This window comes from Dermatophagoides pteronyssinus, unplaced genomic scaffold, assembly GCF_027571235.1.
Source record: "Dermatophagoides pteronyssinus isolate colony J.1.1.1.1 unplaced genomic scaffold, Derpt_VIB-CSIC_2022.12 sq0001, whole genome shotgun sequence".
Lineage (NCBI taxonomy): Eukaryota > Metazoa > Arthropoda > Arachnida > Sarcoptiformes > Pyroglyphidae > Dermatophagoides > Dermatophagoides pteronyssinus.
In genome coordinates this window covers 4,997,649-5,015,759 of record NW_027461525.1, presented here as the reverse complement: position 1 = coordinate 5,015,759, position 18,111 = coordinate 4,997,649, and the positions used below count along the sequence as shown (strand labels likewise).

At 27.9% G+C, this 18,111-nt stretch overlaps 2 protein-coding genes across 6 annotated transcripts in view; one reads left to right on the top strand and one right to left on the bottom strand.

Moving 5' to 3' along the window:
• Nucleotides 1–18,111, top strand: part of LOC113792829 (muscle calcium channel subunit alpha-1-like) — a 40,803-nt gene that overhangs the window by 21,388 nt on the left and 1,304 nt on the right. Inside the window, exons 6-32 of one of the 5 annotated variants that reach the window (XM_075821883.1) lie at nt 2,948–3,100; nt 3,648–3,817; nt 3,922–3,948; nt 4,579–4,682; nt 4,757–4,980; nt 5,397–5,475; nt 5,593–5,909; nt 6,016–6,085; nt 7,173–7,498; nt 7,584–8,244; nt 8,311–8,440; nt 8,511–8,570; nt 8,647–8,753; nt 8,825–8,912; nt 9,373–9,426; nt 9,725–9,778; nt 11,918–11,970; nt 12,054–12,194; nt 12,278–12,537; nt 13,207–13,307; nt 13,445–13,555; nt 13,658–13,741; nt 13,843–13,977; nt 14,066–15,185; nt 15,264–15,303; nt 15,758–16,515; nt 16,783–16,911. In XM_075821883.1, coding sequence (XP_075677998.1) covers nt 2,948–3,100; nt 3,648–3,817; nt 3,922–3,948; nt 4,579–4,682; nt 4,757–4,980; nt 5,397–5,475; nt 5,593–5,909; nt 6,016–6,085; nt 7,173–7,498; nt 7,584–8,244; nt 8,311–8,440; nt 8,511–8,570; nt 8,647–8,753; nt 8,825–8,912; nt 9,373–9,426; nt 9,725–9,778; nt 11,918–11,970; nt 12,054–12,194; nt 12,278–12,537; nt 13,207–13,307; nt 13,445–13,555; nt 13,658–13,741; nt 13,843–13,977; nt 14,066–15,185; nt 15,264–15,303; nt 15,758–16,514 — 5,426 coding nt within the window. In that variant the 3' untranslated portion in view covers nt 16,515; nt 16,783–16,911. Of the gene's footprint in view, nt 1–2,947; nt 3,101–3,647; nt 3,818–3,921; nt 3,949–4,578; nt 4,683–4,756; nt 4,981–5,396; nt 5,476–5,592; nt 5,910–6,015; nt 6,086–7,172; nt 7,499–7,583; nt 8,245–8,310; nt 8,441–8,510; nt 8,571–8,646; nt 8,754–8,824; nt 8,913–9,372; nt 9,427–9,724; nt 9,779–10,362; nt 10,471–11,917; nt 11,971–12,053; nt 12,195–12,277; nt 12,538–13,206; nt 13,308–13,444; nt 13,556–13,657; nt 13,742–13,842; nt 13,978–14,065; nt 15,186–15,263; nt 15,304–15,757; nt 16,516–16,782; nt 18,090–18,111 lie in introns of those variants that run through there. The other 4 variants (XM_075821874.1, XM_075821885.1, XM_075821875.1 and 1 more) reach the window with 4 other exon arrangements.
• Nucleotides 1,491–2,791, bottom strand: LOC142645513 (uncharacterized). Its single transcript, XM_075821908.1, has one exon. The coding sequence runs from the start codon at nt 2,737–2,739 to the stop codon at nt 1,567–1,569; it is 1,173 nt and encodes a 390-aa protein (XP_075678023.1). The 5' UTR covers nt 2,740–2,791; the 3' UTR covers nt 1,491–1,566.

Sequence of the window (18,111 nt, the reverse complement as noted above, 5' to 3'; positions counted from 1 at the left end):
CGAAGTAAATTTTGAGGAAACCTGAACCAAAAAACGTAAAACAAAAAACAACAACGAAAATGGAAACTGTGTTTTTTTTTGTTGATTCGATTATTAGATCAAATTTCTCGTTGAATTTGTTTCAATTCTTTTCAACCGAACCAAAACGACCGAAAAATCTACCACCATTCACAATTTATATCTGGGTCATAAATTTTTATTCAAATTTTATCATCATCATAATCATCTGTATTTGATCTGATGAATTGATATAAGATTATTTTGTTCGTTTTTCGGACAAAACTACCAAAACAAACGAAAAAAACATTTATTTTTTTCCCGTTTCATTCATTCTTTTACCAAGAATGATATTCCAAACACAAACGAAAAGAAATTTACTGCATGGGACAATGATGATGATGATGATGTGTTATCTTGCCAAATTCGTATTCCGAAACAAACAGAACAGAAAAAAAAAAATTTTTGGTCAAAAAACATCTCTATATTTTTTTTTTTCATTTCTGGCCATTGTACAAATGACCAATGATGATTGATGATTGTAAAAATGGATGCACAATACACACAGAGGGACAGAGAGACCCACACACATATAAATTGTCATTATTTTTTTGTGGAACATTTATTTATTGCACTCGCAATGACAACGGGAAAAAAAAGACTAAAGTCATCCGAATAACAATGTTTTTCTTCATATTTACTTTAGTTTTTTTTTATTTGGTAACCCGAACATGGCCAATAGATAATGATGTTGTGATCAGATGAAAACTGACCAAAAAGAAAGAAAGGGAGAAATTCTTTGGTAGAATCAATTTTTTTTCAAAAAAATTCAACAGAATTTCAGTTGAATGAATCAAATATAATCTAGATAGATTCATTCATTCATTTCTGTTCTGTTTTTCATCATCATCTTTTTCGATCAGTCAGATCAAGATCAGATGAAATTCAAACCAAAAAAATATTCATTAGTTGTAGTGGCTGGTTGTGTAAAGGGGTAGTAGTAGCAATGAATAGAAATAACATAAGTTTCAAACAATTCAATTCCTAGCGCAATGGAATTTATCCATCAATTCTGGATTCTTTTCCAGACAGTAATATTTCCCTCCCCCATTCCAACCAAAAAAAAAGATGAAAAATGTATGGTGGCCCTATTTGCCATCATCATCATCATCATCATCGTAATCATCATCATCCTAATCATATACATTCAACATGAAAATAATTCAAAAGAACTGAACAGAAATTCTGGAACAAATGGTCACAAATTCAATGATAATGATGATGATGATGACAACAACATAACATAATAGCTTCAAATAAATCAATAATGATTGATTATCGCCAAAAAAATTATTTTTCATGAATGTCAAAGACATTTTTTTGTTCAGGCAAAATGCTTTCTGGATCGGTTAAGTTTATTATTTTTCTATATATGAAAATTTTTTTTCCTTTTAAAGGGATAAACACACACAGAGAATGAGAAAAACAGTTAATGTTATTGATTTTTTTTTGGTTGTTGAAATTCATTTTTCAAATTTTGTTTGTTTGTTTTTTTGAATATATATATTTTTAATCATGTGTTGTTGTCTGTGTACTAGATGGATTATTAATATCATCATTACTGTTGTTGTTGTTGTTGTTGTTATTAGTATTAGTATTTGTATTTGTATTTGTATACCAATATGATAATTGTCTACGAACTTCAACATCATATAATTCAGGAAAATGTGTACGATAAAATTTTGGTACAATAATTTTAATATCAGGATTTTGTTCATAATTAATCTGTTCAATTTCAATTGTTTTACGGCCATTATTTAAACGTGATTCATATTCAATTAATTGTTGTATAAAACCAATATTTGGTCGTATTGGTTGTCGTAATGATTTTACATGTAAAAATGCTTCAAATAATGTAAATGTTGTATATTTAATCATATATGCTAATATTAATGCTGCTGAACGTGATACACCTGCCATACAATGTACAATTGAACCATAACCACGTAATCTTGTTGCTTCCATTAGATCGGCAACATCATCAAAATAATTTTCAATCGGTTCTTTAGAATCATCTTCAATAGGTACACGAAATGTTATTATATCTGTATGTTTAAATAATGGCATTTCATATGTTGCATTTATAATTAATTTTATATGTAATTCATTTAATGTTTCAATAACTAAACCAGTTGTACCTGTTTGATAAATACCTGGTACAATCATATCAAGATTTGAAAATGGTGGCATTATTATTAATGCTGTATCCGGTGGTAAACGATCTAAATTTGAACGCATTTGTTGTAATTTTTTTCTTGTAAATACTTGATCAGTTTTTAATTGTATAATTGGTTTATTTGTTGTTGTTTTTGTTAATGATTGATCACGAAATAATGGATTATTATGAAATAATGATAATTTTGTTGATAATTGTTTCCATTGTTGTATTGTATCACATTGTAAACAATAACGTAATAATTCATTTGTTCGTTGTAAATTTTTTCCATGTATATTATGAAATTCAAATGTTTTTTGATTTATATCTGAATAAAATGATGATTTTAATGATTCAGCTAGTTGTTGTTGTATTAGTTGTTGTTGTTGTTGTTGTATATCATCACTTTTTGTTGATTTTTTTGGTTTTCGATTATTATTTTTTATTGTTTTTCTATTTGATACTACTATTGTTGTTGTTGAATGTTCATTTTGATCAGTATTCGTACCAAAACATGTATTACCCATGATTGTTGTTTATATACAAAAAAAAATTTTTGAAAATGCAAAAAAACAAAAACAAAAACCAGAAATTATTTAAATTTGTTTTCGATTTTAAATCCACAATGAAGAAGAAAAAAAAGTTCCAAGTTTTTCATTAATTTGATTTTTTTAAAAAAAATTTTCCAAATAATTAATTTAAAAAAATTTTCATTTTGTTCTCCCCAATTCAAAGGTTTACAAGTTGTGCTCAATTCAATCATCAAAGCAATGGTGCCTTTATTACATATTGCATTACTTGTGATATTTGTTATTGTTATTTATGCTATTATTGGATTAGAATTATTTGTTGGTCGTATGCATCGAACTTGTTTTAATAATATTACAAGTAAGTTTTCATTTTACTCTTTTATCTTTCATTTTTTTTTTCTTTCAAATTTTTTTTTTTTTTGAAAATTTCACTTGGGAACAATTAATTTCGATTTCTGTTTGTTTGTTTGTTTGTAGAATGCAGAAAAAGAGTGCAGAAAATAAATAAAATAAAGTCAAGTGGAAATGTAAATGAAAAAAAAAGAGTTGAATGTAAATTGTAAATAGACAAACACAAACAAACACATTTAGCCATTTAGCTATATATATTAGGAATTCTATTGAGAATCCATTTTCCATTGGTAAATGGATGAATGATAATTAAATACAAATTCGTATATTAGATTCTTTCTTTATCTCTCTGTTTATATTCTGAACAATTCTGGGTAAATTTAGTCTAGTTTCTAGGTTCATTTTCTTTGTTTGTTTTTGTCAATTGATAATTACTTTTTGATGATGATGAAGAAAAAGTGATCATCATTAGTTGTTTTCTATGGAAAATGTTTTTTGCTTCTTCTTATTCAATTGATTGATTGATTTGGATTGATTTTCATTTTTTAAATTAGATGAAATGATGAAAGAACCAATGCTTTGTGGTGGTGAATACATGTGCCAGGATATTGAATCACCAGATCCATATGTTTGTCGTGAATATTATGAAGGACCAAATGATGGTATTACAAATTTTGATAATTTTGGTCTGGCTATGTTGACCGTATTTCAATGTGTTACAAATGTAAATATACACATTTCTTTCTTATTATTATTTTGCATTTCATTTAATAAATAAATAATTTTTCCCTTTTCTTTTCTCGTTTTTCCCATATTCAAATCTTATAGGAAGGTTGGACCGATGTGCTTTATTATGTAAGTATGGTGTATTTGTTTACTCACCAAACTAAGCAAAAATGATGTGGTTAGATCAACCTAAACCACGAAAATGACAGCTGTTTAGACCGAAAACTAGTGAGGTTTACACACACTAAAACACAAGTTTTATTGTCTTTGAAAATTAAAATAACAACATCCGGAAATGTTTTTGGTAATTACCATCATTATGATGACAACAGAAAAATTCCCGAAAATTTTCTCTCTGTTTTTCACATGATAACTTTATTCTGTTGTTGTTACAAATCCGATAATAATACAGAGAGTTTTCATATAGCAAGAAGAATATTAATTTGAAGAAAGAAAAAAACATTTTTTTTTGTTTAATGTTTATAATTATCATTACCATCATCTTTTCACAATGATGATGATTATGGTTTAACTTGATGAACTTTTCAATTTTCTTCTTCTTTTTTTGGATGATATAAAAAAATCTTTATCCTCAACATCATCATTATTATTATTATGTGATTCGAACCGAATGAAAAACTTTTTATTTTTTTTTGTGGTTGATTATTATAGTCACTAATTGCTTTTTTTTTTTTGTTTTCTATTGTTCTTCTCATTTACACTTGTTTTTGGTTTTTTCCCCCGCATATAAATCCATAGATTAATGATTCTGTTGGAAATTCATGGCCTTGGATATATTTTATCAGTCTTATTATATTGGGTTCATTTTTTGTTATGAATCTTGTATTGGGTGTTTTAAGCGGGTAAATTTTCTTGTTTTTTGCTTTTGATTCTTGGTTGATTGATGAATTGATTTTTTTTTTTTTTTTGGATACAGTGAATTTTCAAAAGAAAGAGAAAAAGCTAAAGCACGTGGTGATTTTCATAAATTACGTGAAAAACAACAAATTGAAGAAGATTTACGTGGTTATCTTGATTGGATAACACAGGCCGAAGATATTGATCCAGATGATAAAGATAATGGTGGTATTGGTGGTGTTAGTGGCGGTGGTGGTGGTGGTGGCGGTAGTAGTGGCGGTAATCGTGGTCGTGAACGTGGACGTAAGTTTTGGTCCAATATTCCCTTTCTCTATGAAAAATTCAATGGAAAAACAGGAAACCAATTTTATGTTTGAAAAATAAATATTCACATCGTAAAAGTTTCTTCTTTTTTTAAAGTGAAGAAAAAAAGTTTTGTGTTTCCACATTCTTTCAATTTTTGAAAAATGAGTTTATTTTGCAGGCGAAACATTTTTGTTTTCAACACTATAATTTATTGTATGAGTTTCTAGTGAAAGAATTTCATTGCAAAATCAGCCAATGTGTTAGTAGGGAAGAAAAAAAAATCGATTAAGGATGCTTTTGTTATTGTTGTTGTTGTTGAGCGAAACTGAATTTTTGATTTACCGTAATTCTTATTCTGCTGTTTTTTTGTTTTGTTTTTTTATCACCAAAAAAAATTTTCTTAAAATACACAGAAGACAATGAAGAAAATCAAATCGAAGGTGATGAAAATGAAAATCAAGAAAAACAACCATCATATTGGACAATGAAAAAGTTTGTTTGTTTGATTCATTCATTGTTTGTTTACCAAAAAAATAACATTTTCAATTTCTTTCTTTTTGTTCCTTCCTTTTCAAATTTTCAATCATCAACCAAAATAATGAATAATAGAATACAATTATCACGTATAAATCGTCGTATGCGTCGTGCATGTAGAAAAATATGTAAATCACAAGCATTATATTGGACAATAATTGTACTTGTATTTTTAAATACATTAACATTAGCATCCGAACATTATAATCAACCACAATGGTTGGATGATTTTCAAGAAGTAGCTAATGTTGTTTTTGTTACATTATTTTTATTAGAAATGTTGCTCAAAATGTATTCATTAGGTTTAAAGGGTTATTTTTTTTCATTATTCAATCGTTTTGATTGTTTTGTTGTTATTAGTTCAATTATTGAATCAATATTAACATATTCAGGTATGTGTTTAACTAACTACTATCTAAATCCAAAACTTTGAACCAAAAATGTATTACTTTTCTTTTTTTCTTTAAAAATTACAACAATTTCATCCACATTCCACAGATATAATGCCACCATTAGGCGTATCAGTGCTTCGTTGTGTACGTTTACTACGAATTTTTAAAGTGACCAAGTAAGTGTTTATTTGTTTGTTTGTTTGTCCATTATTATTACATTCACTTTCTCCATTTTTTGTTACGGAAAACTATTTGTTTTTCGGAAATGGAAAAAATACATTTCCACACACACACACACATCATGGTCAAGTATGTTCATTTGGTGTTAAATGTTTTGGAATGTTTTTCCATCACCATTCATTCTTGACTTTTTCGTTATTCGCATAGCCAGAAAAAAACAATGAAAAAGTGATGCTCAAAAACAACAACAAAAAACGACTAAAACTATCATTATTATTGATGAGATAGTTGGCGAATCATTGTCATTATCATTGTTGTTGTTGTTGTTGTTGTTTAGTATTATAATGGAAAAATTTTTTTCTGTTGTTTTTGTTGCCAAAAAAAAAGCGGATGAATACAAATGGAGATGATGATGATGATGAGTTTCATCTAATTAACTTTTTGACACTAGATTTGTAATTATATTATATATAGTGAGTGAGTGAATGAGTGAATACTTTAATTTTTAGCCTAAAATTGATTCGACACTTTTTCTGCTGTTGTTGTTGTTTTGCATAGCGAGAGAATAAAAGAATTCAGCAAACATTATCATTTTCTGATGAAAAATTACCAGAAAAAATTAATGATCCATCATCCTTTTCATTATTAGTTTTTTGTTGTTGTTGTTGTTGTTGAATTATTTAGTAAAGTTTTCCTTGAAATCATTTGATAATAATGATTTAAAAAAAAAAAAATTTGTTGTAAAATTCAAAATAACAAGAATTTTTTAAAATTCTTATTATTTTTGAACAAAAAAAACAAAATATAATCTTTAAAATCTATAATCTCTAAAATATAATTTTTCCACGACATGGATGTTACATATTATATAGAATAATAATATTGATTAATTGAAATCAATATTATGATTGTTGTAAATGATATATACAACCATCTCAACACCGCGCGCACACCTACACTCTATTAAAAAGATGCTATATGGGGCAAATTTTTTTTTACTAACATTGATTTTCAACGATTGATTTTCAACGATTTCTTTTCCATTTTTCCATTTTCATTGAAAAAAATAAAATAAAATTATAGATATTGGCTATCGTTACGAAATTTAGTTGCATCATTAATCAATTCAATGCGTGCAATTGCATCATTATTATTATTATTATTTTTATTTATTGTTATATTTTCATTATTGGGTATGCAAGTATTTGGTGGAAAATTTAATTTCCCTGAACAAAAACCTCGTCATAATTTTGATTCATTTTGGCAATCATTATTGACCGTATTTCAAATATTGACCGGTGAAGATTGGAATGTTGTTATGTATGATGGTATTAAAGCATATGGTGGTGTTTCAAAACCTGGTATATTAGCTTGTGTTTATTTTATTATTCTATTTATTTGTGGTAATTGTATGTATCTTTGGTTGATTTATTTATCTGTGTGTGGAATTCATTTGATCATCATCATTATTTTTCTGTCTTTTTTTCGCAATAGATATATTGCTCAATGTTTTCTTGGCCATTGCTGTTGATAATCTTGCTGATGCTGAAAGTTTAACAATTGAAAAAGAAGATGATGAAGAAGAAGAAGATGAAGATGAAGGTATTGAAGTATTAACACCAGAAGAAATGGCTAAACGTGAAATTGAACAACGTCGATTACGAAGAAAATTACGTCGTCGTCGACGGAGAAAACGATTGAAAAAATTACAAATGTTACAACAACAACAACAAAAAGAAACAACTAATGAAGAGCTTAGTGCAAATACTGGTGGTGGTGGTGGTGGTGCAGATGAATCAATAATCAATGATAATCAAATGTTGACAATCAAATCCGAAAATAATAAAGATAATGATGATGAGGAATCGACCGATGATAATGAAGATGATGAAGATGAAGATGATGATGAAATGGATGAAGAAGACGAAGATGATGATGAAGATGATATTGAAATTGGTGCTAATCTTGTTGGTGATGGTGAAATCGATGATGATGACGACGAAGATGACGAGGATGATGATGATGATGATGATGAAAAAGAAAATAATATGAAAATTGGTGCCCGTCCAAAACGTCTTTCGGAAGTAAATATACCGAAAAAAATACCACCAATACCTAAATCAAGATCATTTTTTATATTTTCACATACAAACAAGTATGTATTATTAATCATGTTGATAAATTTATAATACATTTTTTTTATAATCAAATACAAATCAAGATTCCGTGTTGCCTGTCATCGTTTTATAAATCATAATTATTTTGGTAATATTGTTTTAGTTTGTATTATAATCAGTAGTACAATGTTGGCAGCTGAAGATCCATTAAATGCTGTTTCTTATCGTAATATTGTATGTTGTTATTTGTTGTTTTCAATGATTTTCAGTGATTTTCAATGATTTTTTGATAATTTCTTTTCAGATTTTAAATTATTTTGATTATTTTTTCACAACAATATTTACAATTGAAATATCGCTTAAGGTAAACACAGATGTTTTGATTTTAAACTTGTTTTGTCTAATTTTTTTTGTTGAAATTTTCTACCTTTTCTACCTAGACAATCACATATGGTGTTATTCTACATAAAGGAAGTTTTTGTCGTAGCTATTTTAATCTACTTGATATACTTGTTGTTTGTTGTTCATTAATTTCATTCTTTTTTTCGTAAGTTAACATTATTGTTGTTGCCTTTTCTTCTGTCTCATTTGTTTTTTATCTTTTCTCTTTCTTTATAGAAATGGTACATTTTCTGTTATCAAAATTCTTCGTGTTTTACGTGTATTACGTCCACTTCGTGCTATAAATCGTGCCAAAGGTCTTAAGGTATGAGATGTTTTTTTTTGTTTTTTTTGTTTCCCATCCCATTATCGTATCGTCGGTCATTCTTGTATGTTGTTAAAAGAATCCATATTTCAAAAAAAATTATCAACATTTCGCAAATATTCATAGGAATATATTGAGAAAAGAAGTAATAGTGAATTATGCAAAACCATAAAAAAAAGAAAAGAATGAAAAAGTATTTCTCCTATATTTCACCGACGATTCTGAATCGAAGAATATTCTTTAGTTTTAGTTTTTATATATATTTAGTAATGTGCGTGAGTAAATCGTTTGGTTAAAGAGTTTTTATCATATTCTTCATTCCCTTTCAAATATAATAAATGGGTGTTTGAATGAATGAATGAATTTACATCCAATTTTCCTATTTCTTTTCTTATTAAATTGTCCATTTTTTATGTTTCTGTTGTTGATGATAATAAAATGAAAATGAAAAAATATAAAGCATGTCGTATCCTGTGTAATCGTGGCCATTAAAACCATCGGTAACATCATGTTGGTAGGTAACCAGAAAAAACCAGAAAAACAAACCAGAAAAACAAAACAAACCACCCACACACACATATACCACAAAAATTATTGATTTTCTTTTCTTTTTTTTTCTCTTTTCTTTTATTTTGCCAATTTTTTTTTATTTTCATTTTTCCCTTTTTTTATATAATTTTCTCGGTTAATTATGTTTTTTTCGGACTGATTTTTTTTATTAACCCCGGTTTTTCCATTTATTTATTCGGAACATTCATCAAATTCATTGATCAAACCAAACCAAATCAAACAAAAAAATCATTCTGTATTAGGTAACATTCTTGCTCAATTTTATGTTTGCTGCAATTGGCTGTCAGCTATTCAAGGTAAAAATTTTTATGAAGAAAAACACAATTACAAAACAAAAAACTATCATTTTGTCATTGCTTTTTTATCACCAAATTTTATTGTTTTTGCATGCTACACACACCATCCCTCAAACGAAACAAAATCAAAATCAAAACCAAAAAAAATGGCCACTAATCACGTGTTTATTGTGTGATAAAGAATGTGTGTGTGTTTGTTGATTATAAAGAATTTATCAAGAATCGTCCCAAAGAATCAGTATTTACTAAAAATTTGTTTTAAAATTTAATTTAATTAAAAAAACTTTGCTTTCATTACAAATGCTTTCCATCTTTTTTTCTCTTTCTCTTCTTTTTCCTTTTTCCCATTTCACATCTCCTCACTTATGTGTGTTCCTTCACTCATTCGCACTCATTCAATCAATCAATCAATCAATTTCTTCATTCATGTTACATCACTATATGTCACTTTTTGTCTGTGTTGCACGTGTTTTGTTTTTGTCTAATAAACCTGTGTGTCTGTTGTTGTTGTTGTTGTTGTTGCACGTCACTAACATCTAAATTTGTTCAAAAATTGATACCAAACAAACAAAAAAAAAAAAAAGCTGGTTGTTAAATCAGTATTGGTTGCTATCAAAATGATTGGACAAATTTTAATGGTTACATATTTACTACAATTTATGTTTGCCGTTGTTGCTGTACAACTATTCAAGGTAATATTTATGAATCATATTGTTGTTTCTGTTCTGTTCTGTTCTGTTTTTATTCCCCAATCAATCAATCAATCAATCATCGTACATCGATCAAGCAAAAACTTTTTTTTTAAAAAAAATTTTAATTGAAAAAATGTTTTAATTTCCTTCTTTTGTTGGAAAAAAACAATATCAATCAACTCAACAAGTGTAAAATGTTTGCATGTCATTTCATTTTTTTTTGCCGGAAACTTTTTTTTCCAATCAAAATTCTATATACAGAATCGCTCACACACACACTGTTTATATTCGTCTATGCATCCATGCTTCATCAAATTCTTTGATTTGCTGATTTTCACTATACTCTTTTCATTTTTTTTTTTTTGGTTTTCGCTTAGTTTTTCGCTTTTAAATATGCTTTCAATAATAAATAATGGAAACATAAAGAATCAACCAATGAAAAGGAAAAAAAATTATTGATTGAATCGTAAAGAGAGAGAGAGAGAGAGAGAGAGAGAGAGAGAGAGAGAGAGAGAGAGAGAGAGAGAGAGAGAGAGAGAGAGAGAGAGAGAGAGAGAGAGAGAGAGAAAGAAAAGATAACTTTTTTTCCCCATAATATTTTTAAAAAGTTTTCCTGCACTGATCAATCAAATATTTTTTTTTTTAGGGGAGGGAAAAATGATTATAATAGTGATGGACGAATATATCGATGGTTTTTTCCCCCACCTTTTTCACCTTTACAACTTTGATTTTTTCCTTCCTTCTTTTTAAAAAAGAGAATTTTTTTTTGAATTTTTAAAAGAAAAATTCCAAACAACAACAAAAAAAATGTAATAAAAAAAATGTCATGGTTCTTTTTGCCCTGTGTGCAGTGAAGAAAAAGTTTGTTTGTTTTTCGGTTTTTTCGGTTGTTGTTATTTTGCAAAACTTTTCTTCCTCGGTATAGTTTTCTGGGTAGTTTGAGAAGCGAAAGTGGAAAGTGGAAAGAAAGAAAATCACTTTCGGGTATTAATGTTTTTATTTTCTTCGGAAAATTCCGCACATGAAACACCGAAACACATCATTCATTCAAACAAACAAAAAAAAAGTTTAAAAATATTTTTTTTTCTTTTACAAATAAATTATCCCGAAGCTAAATCTTTTCTACCTTTATTCAATTTTTCTGGAATTCAACAGAAAATGAATATTCTGTTTTTTTTCACCAAAAATTTCACCAATTCTACTTAAATGTGTCCAAAATGTGTCTAAATGTGTGTGTAATACGCTTTGTCTAATTCTAATTAAATTTGATTGATTCACTTGCATGTTGATTAGCACTTTGCAAACATTTTGCTTTGGCAATTGCAACATTTCACTTTCTCAATCTTATCACACACATAAAATACATTTATCCAGCGATCAATCTATGTTCAATAAATGATTTTCTTTTTCTCTTTTTTCTTCTTTTTCATCGAAACAACCAAAAAAGGGTACATTTTTCGAATGTACAGATATATCGAAAAGTGTTGAAGAAGAATGCCAGTATGTATCATTTTAACTGATCACGTGATTCAAATTTTTTTGAAATTTTCCATATTTTTTTTCACCCTTTCCAATTATATCAGAGGATTCTTCATTTCATATGATGATGAAGGAAATCCAGAAATATTTGAACGTAAATGGGATCGTAATAAATTTCATTTTGATGATATTGGTGCAGCAATGTTAACACTTTGTACTGTATCAACGTTTGAAGGATGGCCAGAGTAAGTTATATTTCAATAAATAATAAAATTTTGAATGAATCAAACTCTTTTTCTTTTGGTTTATTTTCTATCAATTCAATCAGCCTGTTACATCGATCAATTGATTCACATGCAGAAAATTATGGTCCAGTTTATAATAATCGTCCATATGTAGCAATATTTTATATTATTTATATAATTGTTATTGCATTTTTTATGGTCAATATATTTGTTGGTTTTGTTATTGTTACATTTCAAAATGAAGGTGAACAAGAATATAAAAATTGTGAATTGGATAAAAATCAACGTAATTGTATTGAATTTGCATTGAAAGCACGACCAGTTCGTCGTTATATACCAAAAGGTTTGTTCAGAGTTTTTTGTTTTTCCACTATATTTTTTTAATGAAAAATTATTTTACGATGTTCATCTTGATCATCATCATGATGGACATTGACGATTAATAATGAAATTTGATATTAGGATTTTTTTTCCGTTAGAATTAATGAAATTTATGAGAAAAAATATATAAATCACTGAGATAATTTTATTTTGGTCGTTGTTGTTTCTGTTGCACTGTCTGTATTTTACAAACAAAAAATATTAATAAATAATGATCATTACTATGGTCGTTTGTTGTTGTTTTATTTTTTCTTTGCTTTCCGGTGGTGGATTTTTTTTTTGCCATTTTACAACCCGAATGATGTATGGATAATCATCATCATAATGCCAGTTCTATAAATTTTTCTTGGTTATTTTTGATCCACTTGAAACTTACGATGATAATAATTCATAAAGGGCATTTATTTTCCATTTCCGGATTTTTTTGTTGCAAGAATTTTTCCGGAAAAGTTAATGTTGATGATGATGATGACAGGCAAACATCAAATAAATTTAAAAAAACAAAATGTTGAAAAAAAAGACATTTTTGGTTGACTCATATTTTTCTGGTATAATTTTGCAATGTTTTTTTCATGGAAAATCTTTTCTTTTTTTCTTTTCCTCACCACCACCACCATGATAATAATTTTAGCACGTGTCCAATATAAAGTCTGGTGGCTTGTAACATCACATTATTTTGAATATCTAATATTTGCAATGATTCTACTCAATACAATTACATTGGCTATGCGGGTAAGTTGAATTGAAATTATCCATTTTGACGAATACCAAAAAACTAACAGAATGAAAATTCTCTTTTTCCTTATATGAAATTATCATCATTATCGAATCAAATTCAAAATCTACTCGAATCAAAATCGAATCGGCAGTATAATGATCAACCAGAATCCTATTCATACGTGCTTAATGTTTTGAATATAATATTTACTGCATTATTTACAGTGGAATTTGTTTTGAAATTATTTGCTTTTCGTTTTAAGGTATTTTGTTTATTTTTATATATAGATGATGATGATGGTTTTTAATGGAAAAAAAACTATTAACTTTAATGATATTTTTTTTTGTTTGGCTTTCATTTTCAGAATTATTTTGGTGATCCTTGGAATTGTTTTGATTTTTTTATCGTATTAGGCAGTCTAATCGATATTGTTTTTGAACAAATTAATGTTTGTATCTTTCTTTTCTTTCTTTGTTATTTTGACTTTGACTTTGATTTTGTTTTTTTTCAATCAAACAAACCAAACAAACAAACAAAAACAAAATTTAGCCACATGAATCAAAAGGCAAAGCAACTGTACGGCCAACATTTTTACGTTTATTTCGTGTAATGCGTTTAGTAAAATTATTAAGCCGTGGTGAAGGTATACGAACATTGTTATGGACATTTCTTAAATCATTTCAGGTAACTTTAATGACAATCTTTTTTTATTTGTATTTTTTTTTTTTATAATGATGAAAAATTCTTTACCTTTTTCTTTTAAATAATTCAGGCACTTCCATATGTTGCTTTATTGATATTAATGTTATTCTTTATTTATGCTGTAATTGGAATGCAAGTATTTGGAAAAATTGGTCTTGATGATGAAACAAGCATAACAAGAAATAATAATTTTCAAACATTTTTTCAAGCAATATTGGTATTGTTTCGTTCGGCAACCGGTGAAGCATGGCAAGAAATAATGATGGATTGTGCCGATACGCATGATGTTAAATGTGATCCTAGATCGGATGAAGGTTCAAAAGATCGTAATGCAAATTGTGGTTCAATGTTGGCTATTCCTTATTTTATTTCATTCTATATATTGTGTTCATTTTTGATTATTAATCTTTTTGTTGCTGTTATAATGGATAATTTTGATTATTTAACACGTGATTGGTCGATACTTGGTCCACATCATTTGGATGAATTTGTACGTTTATGGTCGGAATATGATCCTGATGCTAAAGGACGTATAAAACATTTAGATGTTGTTACATTATTAAGAAAAATATCACCACCACTTGGTTTTGGAAAACTTTGTCCACATAGAGTTGCCTGTAAACGTTTAGTATCAATGAATATGCCATTGAATAGTGATGGTACAGTAATGTTTAATGCAACATTATTTGCAATAGTACGAACAGCATTAAAAATTAAAACCGATGGTAATATTGATGAAGCTAATGAAGAATTACGTGCTGTTATAAGAAAAATATGGAAACGAACTAGTCCAAAATTATTGGATCAAGTTGTACCACCTGCTACTGATGATGAAGTTACTGTTGGAAAATTTTATGCAACATTTTTAATACAAGATTATTTTCGTCGTTTTAAGAAAAAGAAAGAAGAACGTGAACGTATGAATAATCGTGATCTTGAAGATACGGTTGCATTACAGGCTGGCCTTCGTAGTCTACATGAATTTGGTCCGGAAATTCGTCGTGCTGTATCCGGAAATTTGGATGAAGATAATTTTGAAAATGGACCAGATTGGGAACCAATGCATCGTCGTAATCATACTTTATTCGGTAATGTTTGGTCACAATTATCAACAGTAAAATTACGTAAAGCACCAGCTACATTTCATCAAAGTGATGGTAAAGATGATCATGAATTTGTATTTTCACGAGGTAAAAAAAAACTTTGAAAAACAAAAACAAACTCAACAAAAAAAATTTTCATTTTATAATCTAATTTCCTTATAATAGTACAATCAAATCAACAACAACGTAATGGACGTAATGATAGGTAAGAAATTTTTTTTTGTTTTCAATCATGTTTTTTTTTGATCATTCAAAATCATTATTTATGATTGTGGTTATTGAATTTTTGTTTTGTTTGCTTCCTTTTTTTTTGTTTCGTTGTTTTCTCGGTTATTGTTTGTTTGTTTGTTTGTTGATTTGCATCTCGTTATGATTTTGATTTTGATTTTTTTGTTTCTGTTGATTTTTCATTCATTATTTTATTTCATGTTTGGTGGTTTGATTTTCATAATTTCATTTTTTTTTTTTGCTTTGTAATTCTATATACTCTGTGTGTGTGTATTTTTGCATTTGTTTCATTTCATTTTATTTTCGTTTGTCATTTGGTTTTTTTTTCATCCATGCTTTTTGCTGCTGCTGCTATTTGAACATTTTGCTTTGTAACCGAAAATTATTATCATTTTATAATCACGCTAATATCGCTACCAACAAAAAAAAAGTAATTATTATCGGATGGAAAATAATGAAAAATTATCGATCAACAAAAATCCTAAAACAATTCATCCACGTTCATTTTATAATGTCACTAAACCTGATGATTATAAATCACGGAAAATTTCCAGCCAAACGTCAACGGTAAAAACTACAGCAACATTGTCACCACCACGTGCACATTCATCATTATTACCTTGTACAAATTATCAACCATATTATCGTCATCATAATCATAATCATCATCAAACTAATCATCCATATTATGTTTATCAATATTATTGTTGTGATAATATCGATTATTATTATAATCAAACATATCAAAATATTTCATCATCAACATCAGCTATTGTGCCTTCTGTTTATATTAGTTCATTTGTTGATGATGATAATAATGATAATGATGATAATCGATCAATAGCCATTAATAATGTTAATAGACAGGAAATTTTCAATAATAATAACAATGATAATTTAATTGATAATAATCAAATAATGATAATGCCATTAGAAAGTATGTATAGTGTACCACCAAGTCCATCAACATTGATACCACCACCGCCATTATTTCGTAATAATGAAAATAATTCAATTATCGATCATCAATCAAGAAGTCCTGAATCAATAATGGAAAATAACCGTATGGTTGAAAATTCATTCAATTTGAATCAAATTAAAACATTAGCTTCATCACCATCACCATCGCCAACAACAATAACAACGCATTTACCGCAATCAGCATCAACAACTTCGCTTCGGTATTGAAGTCTGTTTGCATGTTTTTTTTTCATTATCATTTTTCGTTTGTTTTTGTTTGTTTTTTGGTTTTGGATTGATATCACTGGCTAGATTTTTTCTCATAAATATGATTTGATTTGCATGTGAAAAGTTTTCCAAATCACTTTTTAGAAAAATGAAAATGTTTCCTTTTTATTACGAAAAACAAAACAAAATTCCTAATCAAAATTTTTTCCATGTATCCTTGTGTATCAATCAATCAATCAATCAAATCCATTTTATGAAACAAAAAAAGTTTTGAATCACAATTAGAAATGAAAACAGTTGCCGTTATTGTTCATGAAAATGATTTTAATGGTGATAATAATGATGATGATGAACAACATCAACCATCAAACCGATCATTATCATTTAAATCACCACCAGATATTGTTGTTGATATGGAAACATCATCATCCACAACATCATCATTATCTGGACAGGCAATATTGGAAGAAATTGATAAAAAGACACTGTCCAATCGAAATGATATTGATCTTTGTTCAATAAATTTATTAGATGAAATGATTATTATGGATCAACAACAACAACAACAACCATTACAACAACAACAAGAAATGCCAAGAAAATTATCAAATTCATCCATAAGACGTCGTCTTTCGGGTTGTTTACGTAAACAGGATAGTCATGAATGTCCAATATTGAATGTTGATAATGATAATGTTGAAGATGAAGATGATGATGATAATGATAATAAATCAACAACACAAACAACAAAACAAGAACGAAAATTAAGTTGGTATAGACGTGCAAGTAAAATTATTAACCGACAAAGATCTGTTAGTGAAGATCATGGTCATCATCAATCATCAAAAACAACAAAAACAAAAAAATCTGCTTCAACATCAAATTTTGAACTGCCAAACATTGTAATAGCACCAGGACAATGTCGTTATTCATTTTCGATTGGTGATGGTAGTGATTCAACAATATTTTCACATTCATCACAACAACAACCGCAAGAACCAAAATTACCAAGAAATCGTAATATGGAAATATCATCATTACTAACCAATGCTTCGAAACGCTTTCTAACCGCTTCATTCAATGATCTAATGTTAGTGCCTTTTCATTCAACAACAACAACATCATCATCAGCATCATCATTGATGACAACAGCAAATTTACAGTCAAAATCATTTCTAAATAAACCACCACCACCACCACCACCAAAAAAATCACGTAGTAAATCATCATCATATACGGATGCATCAATTTTAAATAATAATAATAATAATAATCGACAACAACGATTATCATTACCACGGCCATCAACATCTAAATCAATTAATATTGTACATTCCGATAGTAATTTAATACTAATCAATAATAATCATAATAATCATAATAGGAAACCATTTGATGATAATGGTGATGGTACTGGTAAAACTGGTGATAAAAAACAACAAAAACAATCCGGTGCTGTTGATGCATTAGTTGATCGTATATTAAGGGAAGAAGGTCTTGGTAAATATATTGATTCAGGTGTAATTCGTGCTGCACAACAAGAATTGGCTGAAGTTTGTGATTTAACACCTGAAGGTTTGATTTTTTATTTATTTGA